The sequence below is a fragment of the Ochlerotatus camptorhynchus genome, unplaced genomic scaffold (assembly GCF_037179485.1).
Source record: "Ochlerotatus camptorhynchus isolate MF236.1 unplaced genomic scaffold, CSIRO-AGI_Acam_v1.1 ptg000006l, whole genome shotgun sequence".
NCBI lineage: Eukaryota > Metazoa > Arthropoda > Insecta > Diptera > Culicidae > Ochlerotatus > Ochlerotatus camptorhynchus.
Genome location: NW_027040498.1, coordinates 770,290 through 797,879, shown reverse-complemented (window position 1 = coordinate 797,879; position 27,590 = coordinate 770,290). Strand labels below are relative to the sequence as shown.

General features: G+C 41.4%; 1 protein-coding gene across 9 annotated transcripts in view; it reads left to right on the top strand.

The window, feature by feature from the left end:
- Positions 1-4,748: 4,748 nt before the first annotated feature.
- Positions 4,749-27,590, top strand: part of LOC135717437 (uncharacterized) — a 340,543-nt gene continuing 317,701 nt past the window's right edge. For 8 of the 9 annotated variants that reach the window (XM_065239563.1, XM_065239555.1, XM_065239549.1 and 5 more), the window contains exons 1-2: positions 4,749-4,837; positions 25,482-26,016. In XM_065239563.1, coding sequence (XP_065095635.1) covers positions 4,778-4,837; positions 25,482-26,016 — 595 coding nt within the window. In that variant the 5' untranslated portion in view covers positions 4,749-4,777. The remainder of the gene's footprint in view (positions 4,838-25,481; positions 26,017-27,590) is intronic. The other variant, XM_065239583.1, reaches the window with a different exon arrangement.

Genomic DNA, 27,590 nt, shown 5'->3' with positions numbered 1-27,590 from the left:
TGGCTGCCCGACCACAGCATTGTCCGGCTTGATCGCACCAGCTCCAGGGGGGGCGGTGTCGCGGTCATCATCAAGAAAGGCATCAAGTACTGCACCCTACCCCACTACCGCACTTCCATCATCGAGGCCGTCGGCGTTGAGGTGGAAACATCGACCGGAAACGTCCGGTTCATCGTTGTCTACTGCCCCCGGCAATGTACCGTTAGCAATGGTACAGCACAGCAGTTCAAGAACGACCTTGCCATCATAACCCACACCAATGCCCGCTTTGTAATCGGAGGGGACCTGAACGCCCGGCACGAGGCCTGGCGGAACTACCAGCAGAACCAGAACGGCCGCCTGCTATTCGACCATTCCCAGCATGGTCTCTATTCCGTCTGGTTTCCGGACGAACCAACCTTCACATCACCGACGGGCAACCCATCGACGCTGGACCTGTTCTTGGCAAACACCAGATTAGCCAAGCCGGTTGCCGTCAACGACCTGAGTTCGGACCACCAACCGGTGCTGACCGAGCTGGGCTACAACATGGCCCCTGCACCGTGCCAGCGGAAGGACTACCATCGAGTCAACTGGGTCCAGTTTCGACGCGTGGTCGACCGCCACATCGACGACAACCCACCGCTCGACACAGTGGAGGACATCGACCGGGCCCTGGAGAGTCTCCATCAAGCCATATCCGTGGCTGACGAAGAGTGCGTTCGACGAGTTCCTGTGAGGGGTAAGTTTCAAGCAATTGATTCCCACACCAAACTCTTGATTCGGCTCAGAAATGTTCGTAGACGCCAGTTTCAGCGGACTGGGGATCTGCAGCGTAAATACGAAATGGTCGATCTGAATCGGCAGATCGCTTCCAGAATGGTCTCAATCCGGAACGAGAGCTTCGGGCGGCTCGTTCAGAACCTGGACGACCGTTCCAGACCATTCTGGAAGGTTGCCAAGGTGCTGAAGTCTCACCCCAAGCCCATTCCACCACTTAGAGTCAATGACGAACGGCTTATCACCAACGAAGAGAAGGCCAATGCAATTGGGGAGCACATTGCCCAGTCGCATTTGCTTGGCTCTACAATCCCAAGTCCACTCGAGAACCAGGTTGTGCAGTGCGTCCAGACGTTAGATGCCTCCCCTTGTGCCGTCCCTCCAGAAGAACGGATTACAGAGGAACAAATTTGCTCAGCGCTGAAACACAGTACGAACATGAAGGCTCCCGGGTTTGACGGAATATTCAACCTAGAGTTGAAAAATCTCAGCGCGAGGGTGCACTCGCTGCTGGCTGCCATCCTCAACAGATGCTTGGAGCTGCACTACTTTCCAAGCATCTGGAAGGTGGCAAAAATCATCCCGATCCGCAAACCTGGGAAAGACCCTTCACTACCGTCAAGCTACAGACCGATTAGCCTGCTCTCAGCGCTGAGCAAGCTGTTCGAAAAATTGATCCTCAGCCGACTAAACAAGTTTGTGGAGGAACATGACATTCTTCTTCCGGAACAGTTCGGGTTCCGCAAGGGGCATTCCACCAATCATCAGCTAGTGCGGGTGATGAATAACATCCGAAGTAACAAAGCTGTATCCAAGTCCACAGCCATGGCCTTGTTAGACGTCGAAAAGGCGTTTGACAATGTCTGGCACGACGGACTTATATACAAGCTTTGTAACTCCAACTTTCCACCATACCTTGTGAAAATCACCCGTAACTATCTCCAGCAAAGGTCGTTCAGGGTGTCGTTGAATAGTTCCCTTTCGGGACAATTTCCGATCCCAGCAGGTGTTCCGCAAGGGAGTCTGCTGGGACCACTGCTTTACAGCATCTACACGTCGGACATCCCTCCTCTAGGAGACGGTTGCGTGTTCTTTCTGTTTGCAGATGACACCGCGATAGCCGTCAAGGGTAGGATGCCTCGTGAAATTACGAACAAGCTCCAACGATGCCTTGACACCTTTACTGATTATGCCACCACGTGGAAAATCAAAATCAACGCCTCGAAAACCCAAGCGATCATGTTCCTTCACAGACAATCACCAAAACTTAAACCGTCTCCCTCCTGTACCGTAATAATGGATGGTACAAGGGTCGAGTGGTCCACTGATGTTACTTATCTCGGGATGTTGTTCGATGAGAAGCTCCTGTTCCGCTCGCACATAGAGAAAACCCTAGTTAAGTGCTCCGCCTTGGTTAGGTGTTTGTATCCGCTCATTTGCCGCAGATCCCGCCTCTCAAGGCAAAACAAACTGGCTGTTTACAAACAGATCATAGCCCCCACGATCTTCTATGCCGCCCCGGTGTGGGAATCGTGCGCTCAGACCCACAGGAACAAAATCCACGTTGCACAGAATAGAGTGTTGAGGATGATCCTAGATCGTCCATTCGACACAAGAATAGCAGACCTCCATCAAGAGGCAGAAATTCCCAAAGTAGATTTCAAAATTGATGATATGACAACTAAATTTATTCAAAAATGCAATCTTTCTGAACATGCTTTAATAAGCAATTTGTACATAGTAGGTTAAGTGTATATAGTAGAGTAGGTTAGTTTTAAGCTGTAAATAGTAGTATTAAGTAGTTTCTCTTCAAATTCTAAAAACAAAACAAACCAATCCCACCAAGGTGGTCGACCGTGTACTAAGTCTAGGACTAATTCTGTAAAACAAATTTTGAATTTTGCCCATACCTAAAGATGAAGAAAGCAATTAAATCACTTAGTAAAAATTTATATGGTAATCGTCCAAGTTAAACTAAAATAAAGATCATTTAAACTAAAAAAAAAAAAAAAAAACTGTTTTGTACTGTCAGGTACTCTATTTTGTAATCTGTTAAAGGGAAATCACAAATCGACTGTCAAGATAATACATGGCATGTTGAGAGATTGAGGTCGTGAGAGCAAATGTTCTCTCTCAAATTTGAATTTTTTGGCTCTCTGGGAGTAGATCAGGTAAAACTGTATGGGGAAAATCATTTTTATTTAATTGTAGCTTGTTTAACAATAATTTCCGGGAAAAACTGAACTACAAAGACCCTGATTAGTTTCTTTAGGTTGCCGTTCACTTTTTTTTTGACCGGATATGCACCGAAAGCGAATTATTCCCACTTCTCTCAATTTCTATATGGGGATTTTTATCACTTCCTACCAGCGGAACAGCGCCATCTCTGTGGACAAAAATGATGACAAAATGATTAATCCTCAATTTTTAAAACCAACAGATGCAAAACAGTTTCCGTCCTTCCCAGCGATATATTGATAATATTGTCATCTCTTCCGAATTGGGTTAACAAGACCTGCTATTATCCTTTCCCCCAAATGAGTCGAAATTTTCCTAAATCGAAAAAATAACAACCACAATGTTGTTGCATTACTATGGACACCGGAGCGACAACGGAACGTTATTTATACCTCGTTGGAGTGAATTACACGTAGATACCGAAACTGTCTGGTAATACCATTACAGCGAGGCAATCATTCGAAGAGAGCACACATAAAACCGATTAGCGAAGAGAAATCGGGCAACTAAATTGATATATGATGGCTATCGGTTTTCACAGCTACCTTCAATCGATTACAACTTCTGGACATTCGTCGGGTGGTAAATGTTTTTTTTTTCATGAACCGGAAAGTGTCTTCTAAAAGAACAACATTAACTGAAACTCAAGCCATAATATTCGTTAAGCGTTTCTTAACGTGACAATACACCTTCAAGGAATGGCACTCCATCACGGAGCAGTTCATCCAAACTTTCCCCATTCAGAAGAAATTTACGATCATCAGAAACCTTGAGAACCAAATCGAAAACAACAATGTCCTCGATCGTGAAAGATTCAAGGAATTCAATCAACCATTCAGAATGCACTTGCACAGACAAAAGCGGAAATAGCGTGACTGCCTCTTCGTTCTGTGATTGTTATACATTTTTTAATGCCAATTTCGCCGTGTGCGAGACCGCCAAAAATTGTGCATGTTTGTTTCGTCGCGAACGTTTCGACGAAGCCAGCGGGGGGGGGGGGGGGGGGGGAATCAGTCTAGGGACGAACCCAACATACTATTTTCGGGGAAAAGTTCATAGGACCGAAAGTGGAATGATTTCCCCTACATCACTTGACCCAGTTTGTAGTTTTGTTGTTTTGGTGTAAATCTCTTTGGATTCATTGAGGCACAGCCAAAAACTACAACGATCCAGAATTAAAAAAAAAAAACCAAAAGCGTGGGTGTTACCTTCGATACGACTGGTTCGCACTGGGGATGATTCCGTTACGGGGTAAACATTGATTAAACAACTGCGAGTATTTACCTTCAGTGGTGCCAAATGGGTTTCACTACCGTCTCAACGATGATGCATGTTGGTGGCATTCCGGAACTGGGAAAGTTAGTTACCGATATTATTTAGTAGAGAATGTGAGAAACAGAACATCGGTTTGCAGGAAGCTCTTTCTCGTGGATATGAGATATAAGTGTGTTAAAATAATACCTTCAAACCCGTTGATAGGAGTCACCAGAGTGTAAACAAGGTGTCAGAAGATTGACAAGTGAATCGATTAATACCCCAATGGAGAATAAGTGGAGCAAACAACTGAGGCTCGAATTTTCAGTTGATAGTGACAAGTGTGAATGACCTCGACAAAGTTCGGAATTTGCGGCTAAGATATGAAGTATGAATGGTATGGTATCTAATTTAGAAAAAAATGGATAAGTGATACTGTGCAGAAAGTTTTAGAGAAGTGGCTAAATTATTCGCAGTGTGTTCTTTTTTTTAAGTAAAAAAAAAGGGTTAATAAAAATCAAACACGATGAAAGCGGAAGGCAGAGAAGGGAGCTCGACAGCAACTACTGTATACAGGATATTGCAGGTAAGCGTAATCATCTATACTTTCTTTATATAGGGTGTCTTAGAAAGTATAAGTACGGATACTAATATAAATGCATTTTTTTTTGTCCAAGGAACTTACACTTTTTTCATACGATCATGTTCTCTATACCTTAAGTTTTATCTTAGAACTTAGATAAAGCCCAACGAGTAAATTTTTGACGGTGTTCATGAGCTTCAGCATATAATTCTTGGCGATTGCTATGATTAATTCTGCCCAGTTTTTGATTGAAAATTTCCGACAGAATTCACTGTTGTATGTGTAGACTAGACTACAAAATTTCCGACAGAATTCACTGCCATAAAATGCTATGTTGGCCAAGACCAGTGATGGGCAAAACACCGGTACAGCACCGGTACGGTTTTCTAAAGCATAACCAATGTGCTGATCTGTTGTACCGAGTGTATGAAGCTGCTGTCGGTTCGGTTTGGTAGTTTCAAGTAACACCGCACCGTGTTCACCAGTTCGCTGCACACGGTGCGGTTCTGATTTTCCAGTACTGGTGTTCTGTGTTCACAACGATGATGTTTTGAATTCAAGAACCGATCCGGTACTGTTGTGTGTTTATGTGCGTGGTGCGCATTATTCAGAATTGCCAGTGATGGCAGATAACTAAACAGAAATTGTATTTGATGAATAATATTATGCAGTGTCAAGTAGAAATAGCGGTTTTTGAATACCGTGCCGATTCAAATTTCGGACACTTAAACTCGAATTTCGGACACTTTTAAAAGTTGATTATCTCGGTCGAATATGATCCACATGTCTTGTAAATTTTAAATTTTTTTGACTAGTGCCCTCCACGATCATCTAACATTATTACTTTGTTTCTAACTGGATGTAATATTTAATTAAAAATGAAAGTGTCCGAAATTTGAATCGTCCGAAATTTGAATCGGAACGGTACAGAAAAACTGTGAATTCAAATGATGTATTACGCAATGTGGGTATTTCCAGAATCGGTGTGACGTGGAGATCGGAAATCGTCAACCAACGCCACCTTGAAATCCAAGATAGCGGCTTCCGGTTAAAAAAAAAACTTTAAACACCTTTAAACACCTGTCAAATACCTTTCAAAATGGGTATTTGCGGAATCAGGGTGACGTCTTGAGACCGGAAATCAATGTCTGCAGCCATTTTGAAATCCAAGATGGCGGCTTCCGGTTATATTAAAACTGGGAAATAATGCCAAATATCATTCAATATGGGTATTTTTGGAATCAGAATGACTTATAAATACCGGAAATCAATGTCTGACGCCATTTTGAAATCCAAGATGGCGGCTTCCGGTTGTAGGAAAGCTGGGATATAAAGCCAAATATCCTTTAATATGTCTATTTTTGGAATCAGGATGACGTCTTGAGACCGGAAATCAATGTCTGACACTATTTTGAAATCCAAGATGGCGGCTTCCGGTTATATAAAAACATTAAAAGCTGGGAAATAATGCCAAAAATAATTCAATATGGGTATTTTTGGAATCAGGATGACGCATATATATAGATAAAAACTGGGAAATAATGCCAAATATCCTCCATTATGGGTATTTTTGGAATCAGGATAACGTATATATACCGGAAACCAATGTCTGACGCCATTTTTAAATCCAAGATGGCGGCTTCCCTTTATAGAAAAACTGGGAAATAATGCCAAATATCCTTCAATATGAACTGACATTACGCTGCTTTTACTGCATTTGTTTATTTTTGTGGCCATAAACATTACATGAAATTTTCTACGTGATTGAAGTGCATTCTATTCATTTATTTATTTATTTATTTATTTCGTCAAGCAAAGTAGACTACATAAACTGACAACTCTTGGATGCAATATTAAAATTTATTTTTTGCTGTGCATGCATCCCACAACCAAGTCACTGGTATCACATGTTTTAAAAAATTCAGTGTAAACAATTCCTATAAATGTAATAAGATTAATGATTGCGGATTTCGCACCAGAGTAGACTGTTGCGGTAAAAATATTTCCTCAAAATTCATGCTCTAAAAAATAAAAGTTAAAATTATCAAAGTTCTATTGATTCAACATTGAGGGATAATTTTTAGCGCAAGGGTGTTCTTTGGTGCAAAATGGGCAATACAGATTATCGAAAATAAAAGTTTTTTAAAAACATGTAGGCTTCAAAATTATCCAGATAGGCATTGTTAATATAATTATCCGGATAGACCTATCCAGTGGATATAAATGAACGTAGTATATCCCTATCCACATTTTTTTCCTCCGGATAATATTCAAGATAAAATTATCCGGATAATTTTAACTTGTATATTATCCATTATTTTTCCCTCCGGATAGTGTCCGGAGTACTTCGAACAGGTTATGTTTAGAATAGGCATGTTTGATAGCAAATATGTAATCATCCATATGGGTATTTTAGGAATCAGGATGATGTCTAGAGGCCGGAAGTTTATATCGGACACCATTTTGAAATCCTAGATGGCAGCTTGCAATTTACTAAAAATTGGGAAATATTGTTAAATACCCATCATTTTTCGTATTTTTTGAATCGGGATGATATCCAGAAGCCTAATTGATCGTGGCTTCCGTATTCATAAAAAGTGGGAAATATTCTACAATATGGGTATTTTCGGGGGTGGCCGGTAGATGCCGAAAATCGATGTCCGACACAATTTTGGAACCCAAGTTGGAAGCCATTGGTTTCAAAATGTGTCAAATACCCTACAATATAGGTATTTTCGGATAAGCGTTTAGATTTTTTACCGAGAAATTTCTGTTTGTTAGCGAAGACCTCAGCAAAATTCCCGTTTTTCAGCTCAATCTCGGCAAGTTTTCACTGAGATCCAGTGAAATGCTGATCTACTCGATGGTGCTAATATCGTCAAAAAAATCTAAGTGTGTAGGAGACGATGTATAGAGGCTGAAAATCGATGTCCAACATCTTATTGGATTCCAAGATGGCAGGCATTGGCTTTTAAAAACTTGTGAAATACCTTACAATATGGGTGTTATCACCTCAGAAATGACGCGTGTAGGCCGAATATCGATGTACAACGCCATTTTTGAATGCAAGATGGTGACCACCTGTTTTAGAAAAAGTGTAAAATATTATACGATATGGTCAGCATCGGGGATTCCATAATGGCTTCGGACATCAATTTTCGGCATCTACACGTCGTCCCTATTTCAAAAATACCCATATTGTAGGGTTTTTGACACTTTTTTTCAACCCAATGGCCACCATATTAGATTCCAAAACGGCAACGGACATTCATTTTCGGCATCTACACGTCTTCTTGGTTCAAGATGGGGTCAGACATTGATTTCCGGTCTTTATACGTCATCACGATTCCAAAAATACCCATATTGAAGGGTATTTGCTAGTATTTCCCAGTTTTTCTACAACCAGAAGCCGCCATCTTGGATTTCAAGATAGCGTCAGACATTGATTTCTGGTCTTTATATGTCATCCCGATTCAAAAAATACCCACATTGAAAGATATTTGACATTATTTTCCAGTTTTTCTATAACCGGAAGCCGCCATCTTGGATTTCAAGATGCCGTCAGACATTGATTTCGGGTATGTATACGTCATCCTGATTCCAAAAATACCCATAGTAAAGGATATTTGGCATTATTTCCCAGTTTTTCTAAAACCGGAAGCCGCCATATTGGATTTAAAAATGGCGTCTGACACTGATTTCCACTCTCTAGACATCACCCCGATTCCAAAAATACCCATATTGAAAGATATTTGACATTATTTCCCAGTTTTTCTATAACCGGAAGCCGCCATCTTGGATTTCAAGATGGTGTCTGACATTGATATCCGTTCTATAAACCTCATCCTGATTCCAAAAATACCCATATTGAAGGGTATTTGCTACTATTTCTCAGTTTTCCTATAACCCGAAGTTGCCATATTGGATTTCAAGATGGTGTCTGACATTGATATTCGGTCTAAATTGGTCATCCCCATTCCGAAAATACCCATATTGAAGAGTATTTGCTAGTATTTTCCAGTTTTCCTACAACCGGAAGCCGCCATCTTGGATTTCAAGATGGTGTCTAGCAATGATTTCCGGTCTTTATACGTCATCCCGATACCAAAAATACCCATATTGAAGGGTATTTGACAGTATTTCCCAGTTTTTCTACAACCAGAAGCCACCATCTTGGATTTCAAAATGGCGTCAGAAATTGATTTCCAGTCTCTAGACATCACCCCGATTCCGAAAATACCCATATTGAAGGGTATTTGACATTATTTCCCAGTTTTTCTATACCCAGAAGCCGCCATATTGGATTTCAAGATGGTGTCTGACATTGATATCCGGTCTATATACGTCATCCCGATTCCGAAAATACCCATATTGAAGGGTATTTGCTAGTATTTCCCAGTTTTCCTACAACCGTAAGCCGCCATCTTGGATTTCAAAATGGCGTCAGAAATTGATTTCCAGTCTCTAGACATCACCCCGATTCCGAAAATACCCATATTGAAGGGTATTTGACATTATTTCCCAGTTTTTCTATACCCAGAAGCCGCCATATTGGATTTCAAGATGGTGTCTGACATTGATATCCGGTCTATATACGTCATCCCGATTCCGAAAATACCCATATTGAAGGGTATTTGCTAGTATTTCCCAGTTTTCCTACAACCGTAAGTCGCCATCTTGGATTTCAAAATGGCGTCAGACATTGATTTCCGGTATTTATACGTCACCCCGATTCCAGAAATACCCATATCGAAGGGTAGGATAGGATTTCTCAGTTTATCTGCAACAGGATGCCGCCTTCTGGATTTCAAGAAGGTATCGGTTATCGATTTCCAGACTATAGGCGTCACGCGGACTCCAAAAATACCCATATCGAAGGGTATTTGTCAGACTTCAAAATGATTTCTAGTTCCTTCGCTACCAATATTGTCCATCAAAATATTTGGCAATTGAATTAATAACTGTCGCTTGGTACAAATATTTTACTCACTTTTTTGGGAGCACTGCTATTTAATTCTTGCCAACAGTGTTGGAAAAGTTCGCGATATTTCACGAAGTTCACCAAGGGAAAAGTTCGCGAGTCATAGTGAGTTTTCGCGAATTTTTCCATCACTGCTTGCCAATGTTCCGAACCAAGAACGGTATACCCGGTTTTGGTAACATATAATTGAACCCTGCACACGGTTTATGTCTCGTGTACCAAAACCAAAATTCTAGCACACCGGTTTTCGGTTTTCAAGCTGCGGTTCTGAAAATCAACTCGAAAACCGGCACACGGTTTTGATTTAGAACACACTGGTACACTAAGGCTCTGAACCATTTGCCGAGTTAAATTTAACTCGTGGTTAAAAGTTACATTTCGAAAGTTATTCTCTATGTTCGAAAATCCCTGTGCTGTCGATCGACTGGTTTTCAAGAAGAACCCAGCCACAGTTGTCATAATTTAACTTCTTGTCTGTCAGAAGTAACCATGCTCGGATAGCAGGGTTAATCGATAACTTTCCATCTGTCAAATTTTAACCAAAAGTTAAAATAATCCACCAAATGGTTCAGAGCCTAAAACTCAACCGAACCAGGGTACACGCTTACATAAACACAGGAGTATTTTTTGAACACGAACCAGCACACGGTGCGCACCGGTTGGTTCAGTTGCCCATCACTGCCCAAGACACAACCGTTCTGATTGGCTGGGCCTTTGGACAGTTCGGAATAGAATACAGTACCCGTTCGATATTTGCAACAAAAAATTTAGTATTGCCAAAATCGAATGCTTTTATTTTGAAATTTAATTTAAGATTTCGATTTTTTAACCCTTTATTTGTTCCAAACAGGGATAGGAAAAAAAAAGTAAGAGGTTGAATCCAAGACTCGACCGTAGATTTGACATAGGATTACGTGCTCGGTATCAATATTTGGCGACTATGTTAGGGAAACCACTTTTTGCAGGTGATAATTTTGATAACCATTTCAACAGTTGGACATTTGTGTAATTTTCAATAGTGACCTATTGAAAATTGATAAAATATTCAATTTAGCAGCTTTGAAGAAAAATTACCAGTCGATTGGCTTGTTTAGAATTAAAATCCATCCGCTATTGACAGAGTTATAAGTGGTTAAAACCTGAACCCTTTTGGTAAATAACGCGGTCGATTTTGTTTTTGTTTTTTAATTGCATCCCCAATATGTTGCCGAGAGACGTAATCCTATGTCGAAATGTAAACTTTGCGGGAGACGATGTCATAACACTCGAAAGCAATTTTGTGAAATATGAAGTGAAAAAAATCCTAGTTCTGCATGATGATTTTGTTTGATTGAAATTATTTGTAAAGTCGCCGGGAAATACCAGCTGTTGATGAGTGGATACAACGATCTTATCAAGATGTTACACTTGGTTTTCGTTTTGTCAACGTGCTCCCTGAAAAGAAGCTTGCGGTCTAGTGTTAGCCCGAGGAATACGACCTCTTTGGACCATTCCACCACTGTGCCGTTCAGGCAGATCTTGTTATTCTCCGACGGAACAAGTCTGGGAGATTTAGAGTGTGGAAAGATAAGTGATACTGTGGCAGTCAGAGCTCCGATGACCCTACCCTTGTAGACGATGGATGTGTCATCTGCGAACAGACACAACGATCCACCATCAGGGAGAGCCGGCATATCGGAGGTGAACAGGTTGAATAGGATGAGGCCAAGGATGCTTCCTTGTGGAACCCCGGCACCGATGTTGAAAGCATCCGATGTGATGCCATTAAGAGAGACTCGGAACGTCATGTCTGATAGATAGTTGTTTATTATCTTCACTAGGAAGATTGGAAGACCGTACTGCTGCAATTTGAACACCAGGCCATCATACCAGACATTGTTGAACGCTTTTTCAACGTCCAACAACGCCACATGGCAGAAGTTTTCGAAACAGACTTGTTCCGTCTGAGAATGTTTGTTACTCGAGTCAGCTGGTGGACGGTCGAACGACCTTTCCGAAAACCAAACTGTTCCTCGAGTAACAGGTGGTAGACTGCTCTTTCGAACAGTTTTGATAACCCTGAGAGAAGGCTGATTGGTCGATAACTTGAAGGAGAGGACGAATCTTTCCCAGGTTCCCGGATGGGTATGACTTTAGCTGACTTCCAACACGAGGGGAAGTAGCCAAGTCTGAGGCACTGATTAAAAATCAGTGCCAGATGGTTGTAGAATCTGGAACTCAAGCGTTTGAGTTCCAGATTCAGGATGTTGTCGAAACCTGGGGCCTTCATGTTTCTAGATGATTTGATATAGGCCAACAGTTCGTCAGCCGTAATCTCGGATTCCTCTGGAAAAATGTTAGGAATCTGAAGAAGATTGGTTGCATTTTCAGCAACCTCAGATGCATGAGGGCTGACGATGTTTTGTCCGAGATTATGCGAGCTGACGAAGTGTTGGCCTATCGCGGCAGCCTTCTCTTCAGGGTTATCAGATGAACCACTGGGTCGCCGGGACGATCCAGTGGGGTCAGTGGTGGAATGGGCCAAGGCTTGTTTTTAAGAATTTTTGTAAGTTTCCAGAAGGGTTTAGCACAATCTGGGAGAGAGCGGATCTTACTAGCAAAATCGTTATTTCTGAGGTGCACCATCCTGGCCTGAATGATCTTTGTTAATCGATTAAAATTGGTCTTCAAGTTAGGCAGGCCAGTACGCTGGTGCTGCCTACGAATGGTGTTACGGAGTCTAATGAGATCTTTGGTAGGGCTGTCAACGTTCAGAGTGTTTTTTTTTCCTATGTTGGGGACATAATACCACCGCGACCATTACTTTGATCTATTGTGGTGTATCCTCTTTTTATTTATGCCATAACGTAGCGGTAAGCCACTATTGTTTGAGTAACTACTACTACTGTTGTAAGCAATCATCCCAAGCAGGTAATACATTCCTTATGAAATTTATTACCTGATTGGGAGCAGCAGCCCAGATTTCCCAAGGTCTCATCAGACCCTTATCAAGATATCTGCATCGTTTATGAAATAGTGCAACACAGTCACACAGCAAATGTTCAGAGCTTTCACTCTTTAAGTTACAAAAGCGACATTTATCTTCATGAAGTTTACCAATGATTTTCAGGTGCTATTTACAAGGACAGTGTCCTGTTATCAAACCAGTGTATGTTCTCAAATCTTTTTTTGAAAGATTAAGTAACTTTTGTGTATGAAAAGCGTTCGGCTTTATAAAACGTTTAGATTGCCGAGAATTTAAGGTACTGGTCCAGTTGTACTGTACCTTTGTTTTTTCCCAGTGTTTTAGCTCCATTTTTAAAGCACAAAAAGAAAGTCCAAAGAATGGTTCAGGACCAATGAATTTCGTGGATTACCCTATTTTTGCCAATTGATCAGCTTTTTCGTTTCCTTCGATTCCACAATGACCAGGAACCCAATAAAGGTTAACCGTATTTGGACAGGACAGTTGCTGTAATAGTTTAGTACATTCCCACACCAGTTTTGACGTGTAAGTTTTTGATTTCAAAGCATTCAGCGCCGCTTGACTATCTGAACAAATGCATATATTCGCATTTTTATAGTTTCTTTTTATGCAAATCGCTGCACATTCTAAGATGGCATATATTTCAGCTTGAAATACTGTCGGCCAATTTCCCATGGACACCGAAAAGTTAACCCCAGGGCCGGTAATACCAGTCCCGACCATATTATCTTGTTTCGAGCCATCTGTATAAAAGATTAATGATCCAGGACTAATATTCAGTCTTCCTGCATCCCAGTCAACGCGAGTCACACCAGGAACTTGGAAATTATGGTTGAAATAATGTCGCTGTAGCATGCAATCTTCGTTCATCAATATTTATGGACTTATCTTAAACTCTTTTAGAATGCTCAAATGTCCAATAAGATCTCCATCGGAGAAATTCATGGACCGTTTGAGCCTTAGAGCACTTTTCTCTGCATCCAGTTGAATAAATTGATGAAGAGGAAGGATATTGAGTAAAGCATCCAAGGCTGTAGAGGGAGTACTACGCATTGCTCCAGTTATGGAAATAGTAGCAAGCCTTTGTAGCTTGTTTAGTTTGACTTGTGCCGTTTGTTGCTTAGTTTTCGGCCACCATATAAGTGAGGCGTAGGTAATCCTGGGTTTAACTATAGCCGAGTATATCCAGTGTATCACATTTGGCTTCAGACCCCATTTTTTTTCCAAACGTTCTTTTGCAGGTCCAAAAAGCATTTGTTGCTTTTCCTATTTGTTGATCAATATGTTTGTTCCAGCAGAGTTTACTATCTAAAGTTACTCCTAAAAACTTTACTTCTAAAGATAGTGACAGCTTTACGTCTCCTAGTTTAAGATCATTGATAGAGATTTTACGTCTTTTAGTAAAAGGTACAATAGTTGTTTTTGTAGGATTGACCTCATCTTTGCACCACGATAGTGTGAATTTTAATGCTTTTTGCATTCTTTCGGAAACAACTTTATCGAATTTTCCACGGACTATAATGACAATGTCATCCGCAAACCCAATTATTTCGAATCCTTGGTGCTTTCGTTTTATAAGAAGGTCATCAACAACTAGGGACCACAGAAGGGGAGAAAGAACACCTCCTTGAGGACAGCCTTTTACAGCTGTTACTTTCACTACTGAATCTCCTAGATTAGCTGATATTTCTCTTTTGGATAGCATTTCTACAACCCAGTTGATTATGTTTTTATTAAAACCACGATTTCTCATGGCGCTTATCATCGACGTGAAAGATGCATTATCAAATGCACCTTCAATATCAAGAAACGTTGCTAGTAGAATGTCCTTAGCCGCAAAGGATTTTTCTATTTTATTAATAAGAGTATGAAGAGCTGTTATTGTTGACTTGCCTGACTGGTAAGCAAATTGTGTCTTACATAATGGTTTATTAAGAAGTATTTCTGATTTGACATATTCATCTATGAGTTTTTCCATTAATTTCAAAAATATTGATGACAGGCTTATTGGTCTAAATGATTTTGGTGAAGATTTATCTCTTTTGTTCGCCTTTGGTATGAATACCACTCGGACTTGTCTCCATTTTTTTGGAATGTATCTCAATAAGAAACTAGACTTGAACAATTTAACTAAAACAGGAATTATTATAGATTTACAATTTTGAATATGTGCTGGAAAAATTTAATCTGGGCCAGGGGATTTGAAAGAACTAAAAGAATCTATCGCCCATTCAATTCTTGAGTTTGTAAATATTCTAATGGCAAAGTTTTCAGCCTCTTCATTTGACATTTCTAGCCCACATAGTGAGACATTTGTTTCGGAAGATCTATCACGTTCACCACGGTCTGAAGATGTGGCATTTTGCATGCAATCATGATTTTGTAGTTGATCATCAGTAGGAAGGGATCGTGGATAATGGGTTTGCATCATCAGTTCCAGAGTTTATTTTGAATTTTCAGTAAAATGTCCGTCAGTCTTTTTGAGAGTTCCAAGACCGTTAGAATGATCTTTTGAGAGAACTTTTTGAAGTCTTGCAGTTTCAGGAGTGTTTTCTATGTTTTCACACATGTGTCTCCAATCTTTCCGCTTAAATCTTCTTATTTCTCTGTTATATTCAGTTAACGCCTCTTTATATTGAGACCAGTTTGAAGTAAATTTTGCACGGTTGAATAGTTTCCTAGCTTTTTTCCGTAATTTTTCTAATCTATCATTCCACCAGGAAACATCTCTATTAGTCGAGCGCTCCTTTGTAGGACAACTGGCATTGTAAGCCTGATTCATGTTAGTTATTAAGTCATTGGCAACTTTTTCTAGCTTTGTAATGGTATCAATATTATTGAAAATGGGTTCATGTTGACTCTTCATAATTGTGCTATATAGTTCACAATTTGTTTTACGAGGATCTTTATAAACCTCCTTCAGTACATCATTAGCCTTAAATTCAAACATAATTTGTTTATGATCAGATAAAGAAATTTCGTCTGATACATGCCAATTTACTATTCGATCAGAAAGTATTGAACTACAAAGAGTAAGGTCCAAAACTTCTTCCCTTATCGCATTAACAAATGTCGGAGAGTTCCCTTTGTTACATATGTCAATATTATGTTGTGAAATGAAATCAAATAGACACTCACCCCTTTTGTTGATTCCGGAGCTGCTCCATATCGTATGATGGGCGTTTGCATCACATCCGATGATAAAACCCTTATTTTGGTTTCTGCAATGAGAGACGAACGCTGCAACTTCTGGAGGAGGTGCATCTTCAACATCGCCAGGAAAATATTCGGATGCCACGTAGAGCATCGTTTTTCCTTTTGTCGTTGGCACCTATAGTGAAACTGCAGCAATATCTCTATTGATGAATTCTGTAATTGGTGTAATTTTGGCATTAATATTGAAAAGAATTGCAGCTCTTGGCATGAGCTGAGAATTGTCATATATTAACTTACACGGTTGTGTAGGCATTCCTAAGATCCTGCTTTTATAAGTCCAAGGCTCTTGAAGTAAGGCTACATCCAGTTTTCCTTTGATAAATGTTTTGCTGAGAATAGCTGAAACTGCCTTTGCGTGATGAAGGTTTTCTTGTATAAACTTAATGCTTGTTCCAGTCATTTTTGTGAGCTTGATATATCTTGAAGGGCATTTCTAACTGCCTTTATTCTAGTTTCGGTCGATGTCCAAGACGATCATCTTTATTCAAACTCGAATTTGATTCGGAGCATAAGGCGGGCAACGCAGAATTTCCAATATTCTTTGTTCCACTACTTTCTTGAGGACACTCATGAGCATTGTGAAAACATCCCTCAACATTTGCAGTAGCATTGCAGCTTTCATCAGGTTCACTGTTAGTGATGCCGCTAGCTTCTGTACCTCGTTGATTTGTCTCACGCATCTCAGCATCCTCGAAAATTTCGTGAATTCTAGAACTTGTATTGGACTGTTCTGAATCGCCGTTTTCCTTTTTGCCACCGAGTTGTTGTGATTCCTCATTATTTCCTGATTTCCTTGAGGATTTTTTTCTTAGATAAGCAACTCCGAATTTATAATCCAAAGTGAAATCGCATTTTTCTAAAGTCTCCATGGAAACAGCATCAACAGTCAAGACAAGTTCAACGTGATACTGTTTAACTGTATATCTTTTAAGGATCTTCCAAGCGTCAACCATTAATCCTTCATTTTGGCTTTCCACGAAGGCAAGGATATCCTCATTTGTGTCTTCTACACTTCGTGGGAAGAAACCCAGTAAAATTTCCGGCCTAGGTATGTCTTTTTCTTCAATTGCAATGAGGCATGCTTCTTCCCATGGCTTAATGCTGGGAGTTGTAGCCTTCAACCAGTCAACCGTATCCTGGTTTTTACAAATGATGATCATATGCCCTGGTCTGAAAAAGCAATTGCCAAACTTTGGTTTTTTCCTTCCTTTGCTCTGCTACTTTTCTTAGTATTGCCTTTTGGGTAGCAACTAATTGTTGTGTTGTAAGTTCTACATGAGGATAACCATCGGGCAAAATTCCAATCCTGATAGAGTTTAATACCTCGCTAGAAGATGCTTTATTGGAGACATTAGTGGCCTGCTTAGGAGTAGACGATTGTCTAACATCTCCTCTTCTAGCTGTGTCCAGCCTTGACTGTACCGAGGACTTCGCTTGAGATGCATTTCCTCTAGATGCTAGATGCATTTTTAGAATCGAGAGCAACCCTTTTCGGTGGATTGGTTTCGCTCGAGTTAGACTCGCTCAGCTCCGCATTTCTACGACGCTTGTTTGGATCAGAATATGGTACTTTAAAAGGCTTCGCAGCCAGTACCCGAGCCTCATAATGGCTATGACCATGAGATATCAAGTATTTGAACCTCTTTTTTCCGGCTCCATTGAGGCGTTTAGCGTTTTTATCGGATAGGGTCACAACCTCCGTGGGTGTTTCAGGGCCCTTGGAATTGAGCTGAGCAGAATTGTCAGCAGTAACAGCATTGGCAGCAGTAGCAGCATTAGCATCAATAGCAGCAGCAACTGCCGTAGGAGCATTGAACTCCTTTCGCATCTTCTTACTTCCATAAATTTCCTCGTGGGACTTAGCAGCAGCAGATACCGACAACTCAGTGTTCACTCGGCTGTCGACAAAAGCAGGCCACTCTCGATGTGTGCTACGCGATCGTCTGTTTTCTCGGCAGCAACCATTGTGTGGTCCTCCACATTGTTCTTCATTAGCAGTTCTTTCGGTCGATGCGTCGTCGACTTTGGAAAGCAACCGTTTCGTGATGAGTGTGTGAGTGCTGACCACGTTTTGCGTCCATTGTTGCAATGGACGCGCTCTGACCCTCGTTGGCGTACAACAATTTGCCATACAATGAAACTACTGGAAGCGGCTCCAGTTCTGATGGAGGAGGCTTTTTGGATAGCGGAAGATAAAGTGTTTATTGTGTTGTACCTTTTGACTATAGTTTTAAGATGTATTGTAAAGTAACCAAGAATCCTCGGCTCTGTAAAGTTAATTCGGTTGAGCCTTATCAAATAAATTAATAAACAAAAAAAAAAGATACCGACAACAGAGTAACGTTAATACCGTCCTCATAATCGTCGTCATCATCGTAAACATCGTCAACATCATCACGCCTGGGTGAATCGAGGATTGACGAGGAACATGACTCTATTTCCTCCAGCGAATTATTTCGCAACTGATCCTCTACATCGTTGATTTCTCTATCAACCTCCATCTCGATACGCACTCTTGCTCTGTAATAACAGGGAGAAAAACATGTTTCGATTCCCTTTAGTTTTAGATCAAAGAAATCATAGTTGCTTCTTTCATTAGGATATTTATTAAGAGATCTACAGTAATGATGATGATATTATCAAAGCGAAGAATTAATTATCTATGTTGAGAAGGAAAATTAGTATATTTGATATCTAACGTTAGGCTGAATACTAAACTACTTATTCGGCAATTATACCTGGATTGCCTTAAATAATCTTAAACTTTAACTCTTTTTTTTCCGCTACTGCATACCATCCCACTTTACCATAATCATAACAACGAGCAGTGGCTTTGGATACTGGCACGTGTTATTCCCTGGCCCGAGAAATCGCCTCCTCGATGGTTTGTAGACACCAGTCAACATCTTCGGATGTTCCCGGTTGGACATCGTAGTCGATGGTTGTGTCGACGCAGTGTTGATATTGCACCCAGTTGACTCGATGGTAGTTGCACCGGGAAGCTTCGAATCGGTTTACCGAGGATCCAACTTCGGCCACCATCGGGTAGTGGTCCGAACTCAGCTCCTGGAATGCCACAGGTTGCAAGACGTTGTGTCCCATGTTGCTTACGAAAATATCGATGGTCGCATGGACCCCAGACCGACTCAACTGGGTGGGAGAGTCCGGGGCCAAGATGGTATAGTGGCCCTCTTGTAGGTCTTCATTGAGGATGATGCCATTTCTATTGCTCCGACCGTTGCCCCAAGCTTGGTGTTTTGCGTTCAGATCGCCAGCGATGATAAAGTGATGGTGATTGGGCCAAGTGATGTGCTCACCTCCACTCCGATGGCTTCAATTGTTTTCAGCTGGAAGTTTGGTAGCAGCCGGCAACTGATGTTCCGTCTTGCAGCGATGGCCACTCCTCCACCTCCAGAGCAGGTGAGATGAAGTCTAACGAGCCGGAAGTTGGGAAGGAATACGTTCAGTTCGGGCTTCAAATGCGTTTCGGTGATGATAGCAATGTCGACCTCCTTGGTGTTGAGGAAATCGAGTAGTTCTCTATGCTTGTTCGTCAGTGAGCAAGCGTTCCAATTTGCTATTTTTATAGCTTCACGGTCCATACTTGGTGACGAGTGACAAGGCAGCATGAAGCTGTTCAGATCGAGTCTTGCAGGTGCGCAGATCACCTCTGCAACCAGCGTTACTAGTTCCTCTGATGTTTACAGGAGATTCGTCAACAGGCAGAAGCTTGATTTGGCAGAGCTGCAGCAGCAGTGAGGCGATGCTGAGCTGAGGGGGTGGTTCGTTGACTGTTGTTGAGAGGTAGCGGTGGAAGATATGGGACCAGACGACGAGGATGGATTGCCGGATATTGTTCGTCCGTGATGGCTGGTGGTGCACGTTTATTTCGATGTCGGCCTGGCTGGTTGCTAGTAGCCACCTTCTTCCTCATGGTGATGAATTCCGTTCGCTTGGGGCAGTCCCGAGTAGTGGCACGGTGAGTTCCGCCGCAATTCACGCACTTCGGGTCGGTGTCATCAGCTTGAGCACAGGTCGCCGTCGAGTGGGCCATAGTACACTTGTCGCAGCGTGGTTTCATATGACAGTTCTTCGCGCCATGGCCGAAGGAGAGGCAACTTGTGCATTGGGTCACATCACGGTGTTGCGGCTTGTATATTCCCAGTCGATAATGACCTGAAACAGGTCACGTATGTTGCTCTTGAGCGCAGCAAGGGTGGTGGAGCCCTTCGTGAGGTGGACCAGAAACAGTTGGTCACGATAGTTGGTATTGGGCATAGGCCGTCGATTCATTGGGTGGACTACCTCTGGTTTCAATCCGAGCCTCACCAGTTCATCTTTTACTGTTCTTCAGCAGGTCACCGACCGATTTGTACTGCTGTAGGCTGGAGCACATGATCTTTGTTCCAACGCTACAGATTTTGAATAGCGGGAACAATTTGCGTTTTGCCAGCTCATTTTTAAGCTGGGCGATGCCCTTCATCGGGGTAAACAGTGGGGGAATCCGCTCCTTTTTCGCAATTTCACCGGCGTCACCACCGCCATTTTCTTTGTTTATTGGCAAGTGCAAGTCTAATTGCGCCTGTCGATGACGACACTTCCACGACGCGAACGTAGCAATAAAACGAACTAGAAAAAACTCGATATCGAAGCGAACGAACAAACGAACTATACTGCTAGACGGTCTAGCAACGAATGAAAAAGAAAAAAGCAGTGCAAAACATGTCTGGTACCTCTATATATGCATTTAGATTAACAACCGAAGTCCCTCCTTCTTTACACATTCTGCACCTGACCTCTTTTCGTAATGCGGTTGAATTTGATTTTCTGAAATTGCACCCCCAATATGTTGCCGAAAGACGAAATCCTACGTAAAAAAAACTCTTTAATTTTACTCCTAATCGACTTCCAAGCATAAGAATCCGAATGGTCGAAGAGGAATCTTCCAAGTCTATGTTCAAACAAAGAGCAATAATAGTCAAACAAGGTAGACAATTTGCAGGTAATATTGAGCACTGAGAAGTGTTGTTTAAATTGGTTGTAGCTTTAGGCAGCAGTAAAATCATAGAGCTAACTCTAAGACCAGAAGGTCCCGAAGAAACGTGCTCAACTTTTTGGCTCAGCTCTGGTACTCTCTTCGGTCCCAAGCTAATCAATGCACCCCTCGAAACATAGGAAAATCCACGAACCCCTCATTTTATCTGTCAAACTTTCATATAGAAACAAAACAAACATAGTGTAGTACTAGAATTTCGGCTAGAATGGGGTACGTTAATCGATTCGCTTGGGACCAATACGCTTGTCAAGTAGTGAGCGAATTTAAAATCGTTAGTTTCCATCGAATGGTAAAACTTCCTTCAGCAAAAAGCAAATAGACTAACATGGCAAGAGAGCACGATGTGGACTGGATAATTAAGATAACAAATAGTTACTGTGCGTGTTACTGCAATTTAAGTTTAACCTCCTTCCAATAGAATATATCCTTTCTTTAAATAATGAGTTCTTCTTTGGGAGAAATTGCATAGTAGTTATTTTAAGTTCTTTTACACTCTGAGCGAAAGTTGTCTAAACAATATTTTGTAAATTTTGATGTTGGTTGTTTAAACTTATGTCCACTTCAAGTTTTTGTTCATTTAGAACTTTGGTCCATTTAGAACTTTGGTCCATTTGAACTTTTGTCCATTTGAACTTGTTAAAATCAATCTTTTGTCCGATCTACCTTTTATTCGATAGTCCTTTTGTCCCTCTAAACTTTATTCGACATTTTGTTCAATCGACCTTTTGTCCATTCGACCTTTAGTTCATCTGACCTTTTTTTCATTCGACCTTTTGTAAAGGGCACGCACTAGTCTTTCAATTCTACGCAGCCTGCTGACCAAATATTGAAAATCTTGCCATTCCTGTATTCATTACTTGAAACATATTCTGAATTTAATTAAATACTGAAATTACTGACAAAATTTTAAAAATTTTATTCATAACATTTAAATTACTTTTCATTACAGTTATAATCATTAGTTATTTGTTGATTACTTTCAATGCCGCTAAAAGTATTTAAATTCTAATTATAACTGTCTTCAAAGCATTTCAGTTATTACTATGTATTTTAAATATCACGCACTCATACCTGGAAGTGCGCACCCTTCGACCTTTTGTACATTCGACATTTTGTCTATTCGACATTTTTTCCATTAGACCTTTTGTCCTTTAAGTTCAAATCGTCCTTTTGTCTATTTAATCTTTTGTCTATTCGACCTTATGCTCATTCGACCCTTTATCCTTTCGACCTTAGTCCAGTCGACCTTAAGCCATTCGACATTTGTCTATTCGACCTTTTTTCTCTCTAGGTTCAATTCGATCTTTTGTCCTTCGACCTTTTGTCCTCGGCCTTTTGTCCTTCGACCTTTTGTCCTTCGACCTTTTGTCCTTCGACCTTTTGTCCTTCGACCTTTTGTCCTTCGACCTTTTGTCCTTCGACCTTTTGTTCTTCGACCTTTTGTCCTTCGACCTTTTGTCCTTCGACCTTTTGTCCTTCGACCTTTTGTCCTTCGACCTTTTGTCCTTCGACCTTTTGTCCTTCGACCTTTTGTACTTCGACCTTTTGTCCTTTGAACTTTTGTCCTTCGACCTTTTGTCCTTCGACCTTTTGTCCTTCGACCTTTTGTCCTTCGACCTTTTGTCCTTCGACCTTTTGTCCTTCGACCTTTTGTCCTTCGACCTTTTGTCCTTCGACCTTTTGTCCTTCGACCTTTTGTCCTTCGACCTTTTATCAATTAAAATGTAACAACAAATCAACTGAACTTTTCAAATCGACGTATCTGATTTTGTAAACAATCACTTCAATCGACGATTTGTGGCAACTGCTAGCTCACTCACAGAAACTAACAACACCAGCTAGTAGGGGAAAGATTCCTCTACCTGATGATGATGTTTGTTTGCGTGGGTGAGATAGCAGTTAAGACAAATCGTCGATGGAATTGATTGTTTACAAAAGCAGATATGTCGATTTGAATAGTTACGCTTGAAATGCAACACCTCAATCAAAGAAAATAAAAATTTTTTACTACTTACTATGAACACATCCCGTTTATGAAATGCCACGGTAAATGAAGAATTTAATCCATTTTAGTCTATTTTGAATTTTATTCCTTTTGATTACCTCTCACCCCAGCAGGTCTGGGTTCAATCTCAGTCGGCGCCGCCGGGATGTTCTGAGGCATAACAACTCTTGTCACGCCTTCCTTCGGAAGGGAAGTAAAGCCGTCGGTCCCCGGTTCATGCGTTGATGGGTCGAAAGGTAGGGTCCAGGTGTGGGAGCTGCCTCCCTGGCGTCGGTAGCATTGGTGCTCAGCACGGAAAACAAGATCGACGGAAAGAAAAAGACTCCTCTGAGGGTAAAGCTAGTGTCACAGAATTTTACACCACCGTATTACTCCAAAGGTCCTGGGTTCAATCCCAGTTGGTGCCGTCGCGATTTTCTGAAGCACGCTCGGTCCATGAGTTGATGGGTCGATAGGTAGGGTTCAGGTGTGGGAGCTGCCTTCCTGGCGTCGGTAGCATTGGTACTGGAAAAAATAAAATCTTACACCCCAGCCCTCCACCCATTCACCACCTTTAATATAAGTATCACCCCTTACATTTTTTTCATTGATCGCAGTAGGCCACGCTTGAAAGCTGACGTGTTTTTATTTTGCTACGTGTTTTTCGTAAGCAAATTAAACACTTTTTGGCATTAAATTTGTTCATTTGTGTTCTGAAATTTAGTTTCAAGTGTTCATAAAGTTATCATTTTGTGATATATCGTGTTTTGCCTGTGTTTGCCTTGAATGACTCGGTTGACCTTGAATCTAACCTCCAAAATATACGACGCAGCTTCAGTTCCATTATTCGGTGTCAATTTTCATTACTTCCCAGGAGCCCGGTTCTCCTTGTTCAGATGCTACACTTTTGGTGTGTAGTTCTATTGAGAGATCGGTCCGGTTGGTGAACTAGCCCGGGAACGTGTTGATAATGTGTCCGTCACGAGTTTTGGTGGTGATTCGGTGGCCGACGTTGCCGTGAATCAACAAGTTTTCCGCTTGCCAAACTGCTCGGCTGCTGGTCTCTCGCCGGTGTTGGAGATTTCGAGCAATATGAAAGATGCCTCGCTGGATACGCCTAAGACTGGACCGGTGGCAGTTGGTGGCCACGAGCTGTTCCTGAAGAAAGCACTAGACGCGAACCTCCTCCCAGATGACCATCGCAATGCAAGAAAATTTGTGTTCGTCAAAGGAAGTATTACGACAAAGGTGCATCACGAAATTAGATGCAAAGCTTAGAGAAAATAAAAATTACGGAACCCATGGATTGGAGGATCAAATTAACATGGTGAGACCAGTCAAAATACATTTTGCAATTTAAACAAACATAAACTAAATAGGTACGTGCCAGGTTTGAAAAGAGTATTATCGAACCTGGAAGCGTGTATGTAATACCAATATCCATTTGATAACGGTGATGCGGGGTTTATTGTAAGTGAAAGTAACCTCGGAATGGGCGTGACTCTCCAGACATTCTGAAATGGGTTGCTGGATCTGCAATAGAGCTATCACTTTCTAACTCCCGGACTAAAGCTGTCTACAATGACCATAAATGCGACATTGTAGAGAGAGTTCTTCCATAATAACACTGCCGGCCAGTGGGAGTTATAGAGAACACACACACACACACACACACACACACACACACACACACACACACACACACACACACACACACACACACACACACACACACACACACACACACACACACACACACACACACACACACACACACACACACATACATCCCTTACATTTTTTTCATTTCCAACGAAACAGATTATATTGTTCATACAAGCTATTATCCCATTATTTAGCTTAGCTGGTTAATAAATTTTATTAAAAATCATTGTGACCGGGGTGTTAAATATTTACACTCAACGACAGAATTCGGAGTGTGCTCGTAATTATACTGTCCACTTATTAAATACTATTGCTTTGTTCCCTTTTATAATAATAAAGTTATGGAAGTTAAGCTTCTAGAACCTCTAGTCTAGAAGTACAGCAAATATGCGCGTCCATTTGCTACTGCGATTGCGAAGTCAATGAACCATATAATTAATCATGATTTCATTTGCCAGTCATAATTAAGACATATCGAATCCGATCATCTGCTTATTCTCATGAGTTTATGGAGCGTGAACCCTACCGAGAGCAGCGAGCAAGAAGTCTAACGATCATTCTAATGACCCATAAAACGCGGTTCCGATACCCAGATAGAGTGTATTGCTCTCATCTGTGGAGCACATTCTTCATTTCTGATTCGACACAGAAGACACTTCAAACGCCCATATGGTTCCATTCACAAATACTACAGATGACTCAACCCAACATTCGATAGCTTGCAATAGATTTCTGTAAACTAATCTTGTCTTACCATTCTCTTTCCTCCCCTCCGTCCAGAGCCCGGCACCGATCTGCATGTTCTATTTTGCCCATCCCTTTGGCATTTCCTCACCGGCGGCCACCAGTGGGTCGACTTCCTCCAAAGCGGTTGCTCCGAAAGCACCAAAAATCGAACCCAGTCGTAAGCCGGTTCCTTTACCCGCGCCAAAATATGATCGACACGCGTCGAAGATGGAAATCGTACGACTAAGGCCCGACTCCCGCGACGAACCGAAGAAACCGAACGGCATGACGATGCGCTTCGAAAAACCGACGGCAAAACCAGTGAAACCTCCGGAAAGCCGACCGAAACTGAAAAAGAACAAAAATAGCAATGCTGGTGCTGTTCCGGGGGCGGCAGTGGTGACGAACGGTGGCGGCCATCGGGTGAGTCGAACTCCGCTGACGGTGAAACCGCATGCCAAGACAAAGAAGCGACCGAATATGATCGAACTTGACACCCGGCAGATACCGCTGACGCCTTGGCCCAGTACGATTTGGAATCGGGACTTTCTCATTCCGCCGCTGTTGCAGGTGCTGGCCAAGCAGCATGGTGAGTATTCCGTGGAAATTTTCAAACTAGGTAGATAAACGAAAATTGTATGTCAAATGGAGGAGACGCCCGGTCGGTCGTATGGTACATTCATACTGAGGTGAAGTACCATGCTGCTCCATGGGCGCAACTTTCAATTCACAGCTGCAGTTGCTGATACAACTGATTGAAATATGTATGTGTTTGAGCATCACATTTTATTGAGCTGCCGGCGGAACCTCAATGAATGTTTGTAAAATAGTTTTTCACAGCTCAAAATAATCCAAGCAATTACCCAATGACGTACTTTAATAACTTTATCTCGAGATTTGAGGACATCAACACAGCCGCTAGGTGATTGTGCATTCCTGCATGTCTTCTTTATGGTTATTACGAAAGTATTTTCATTGGGTTGAGGAAATCTTAAAAACAAACAAGCGTGTAAAAATGCTGATATGAAAGTGAAAGTATTTTCCTCCGAGTTGCCTGTTGACAATCAATGTGTTCAACAAAGGCGATGTTTATGGCGATAAGCATTCGATGATGATGACGATGACTGTCGCACCAAAGGCACTCACTCTCTTCAGCAGTTTGGAAGAGTTTTTCCGAACCTTTCTCATAGAGAGAAATTTCTCCTCAGGGAGAGAACCAAAACAGAGCGATTCCGTGCTGGGAAAACATAAACAAACAAAATCGGTCGGCACAGTTTTCTCGCCACACGCTTACAGTAGTGTTAATGCTTCACCAAACCGGCGTTTTTATGGTGTCCAATTCAGGAGGGCACTTACCAATTGTACGAGTAAACATCCTGCAACTTTTCACCTACTATTTTCCCCCATTTCTTGCAGTGTTTAACACCGCCCTGGATTTCTGTGGGGGTTTGATCTCAATACATCCATTAGCATTCATATTTTCACCGGTTTACTTTCGGCCAACATTTCTGTTGTTATTGTTTGCTGTATGTTGGGGGTTCTTGCGTTCGGAAAGATTGGTATCTCTTTTATTAAAGTAAGCATATTTGGCGTAACACTTTGCATTGACGCATAGACGCATTATAGTCGTTTGCTTTTCCTTCAATTTGACACGAGGAACTTTTTTCTCTCGCAGAATAATAGTGAATGATAGCATTTGCTTGTGAGATTGCGTAGGTACATTTGACGATTATCATAGATGGCAAAAAAGTTACAGGCAATTTATGAAAATTACCAGCATGCAATTTCATCATGGATCATAAGGGGCTGGTAGACCGAAATTTGATACTGTTCAACCCCTTCCTGCTCACTAGACTGATGCAAAATTTGAAATTTTCGCTCCACAGTGTTCAAATGGTTTCAAATCGGGTCGTGATTAGCCTCCGAAAGTTTAAACTCATTTGATAAGAAACTGACTTGGCACAAACCATTTGAAGTTTATATGGAAATTACTATGGGAAAACAAAACTTTTTGTTCATTGTCTTCTAGCCTTTTTACATATTGCACTGTGAACAAATTCTATTGCTATTCTTATGGGAATTTTTATCAGCTACAACTTTGCAGAAAACAGTAAAACGTAAAATGAAATAGTTATTAATTGTTTAAGAGGTTGATAATCTTAT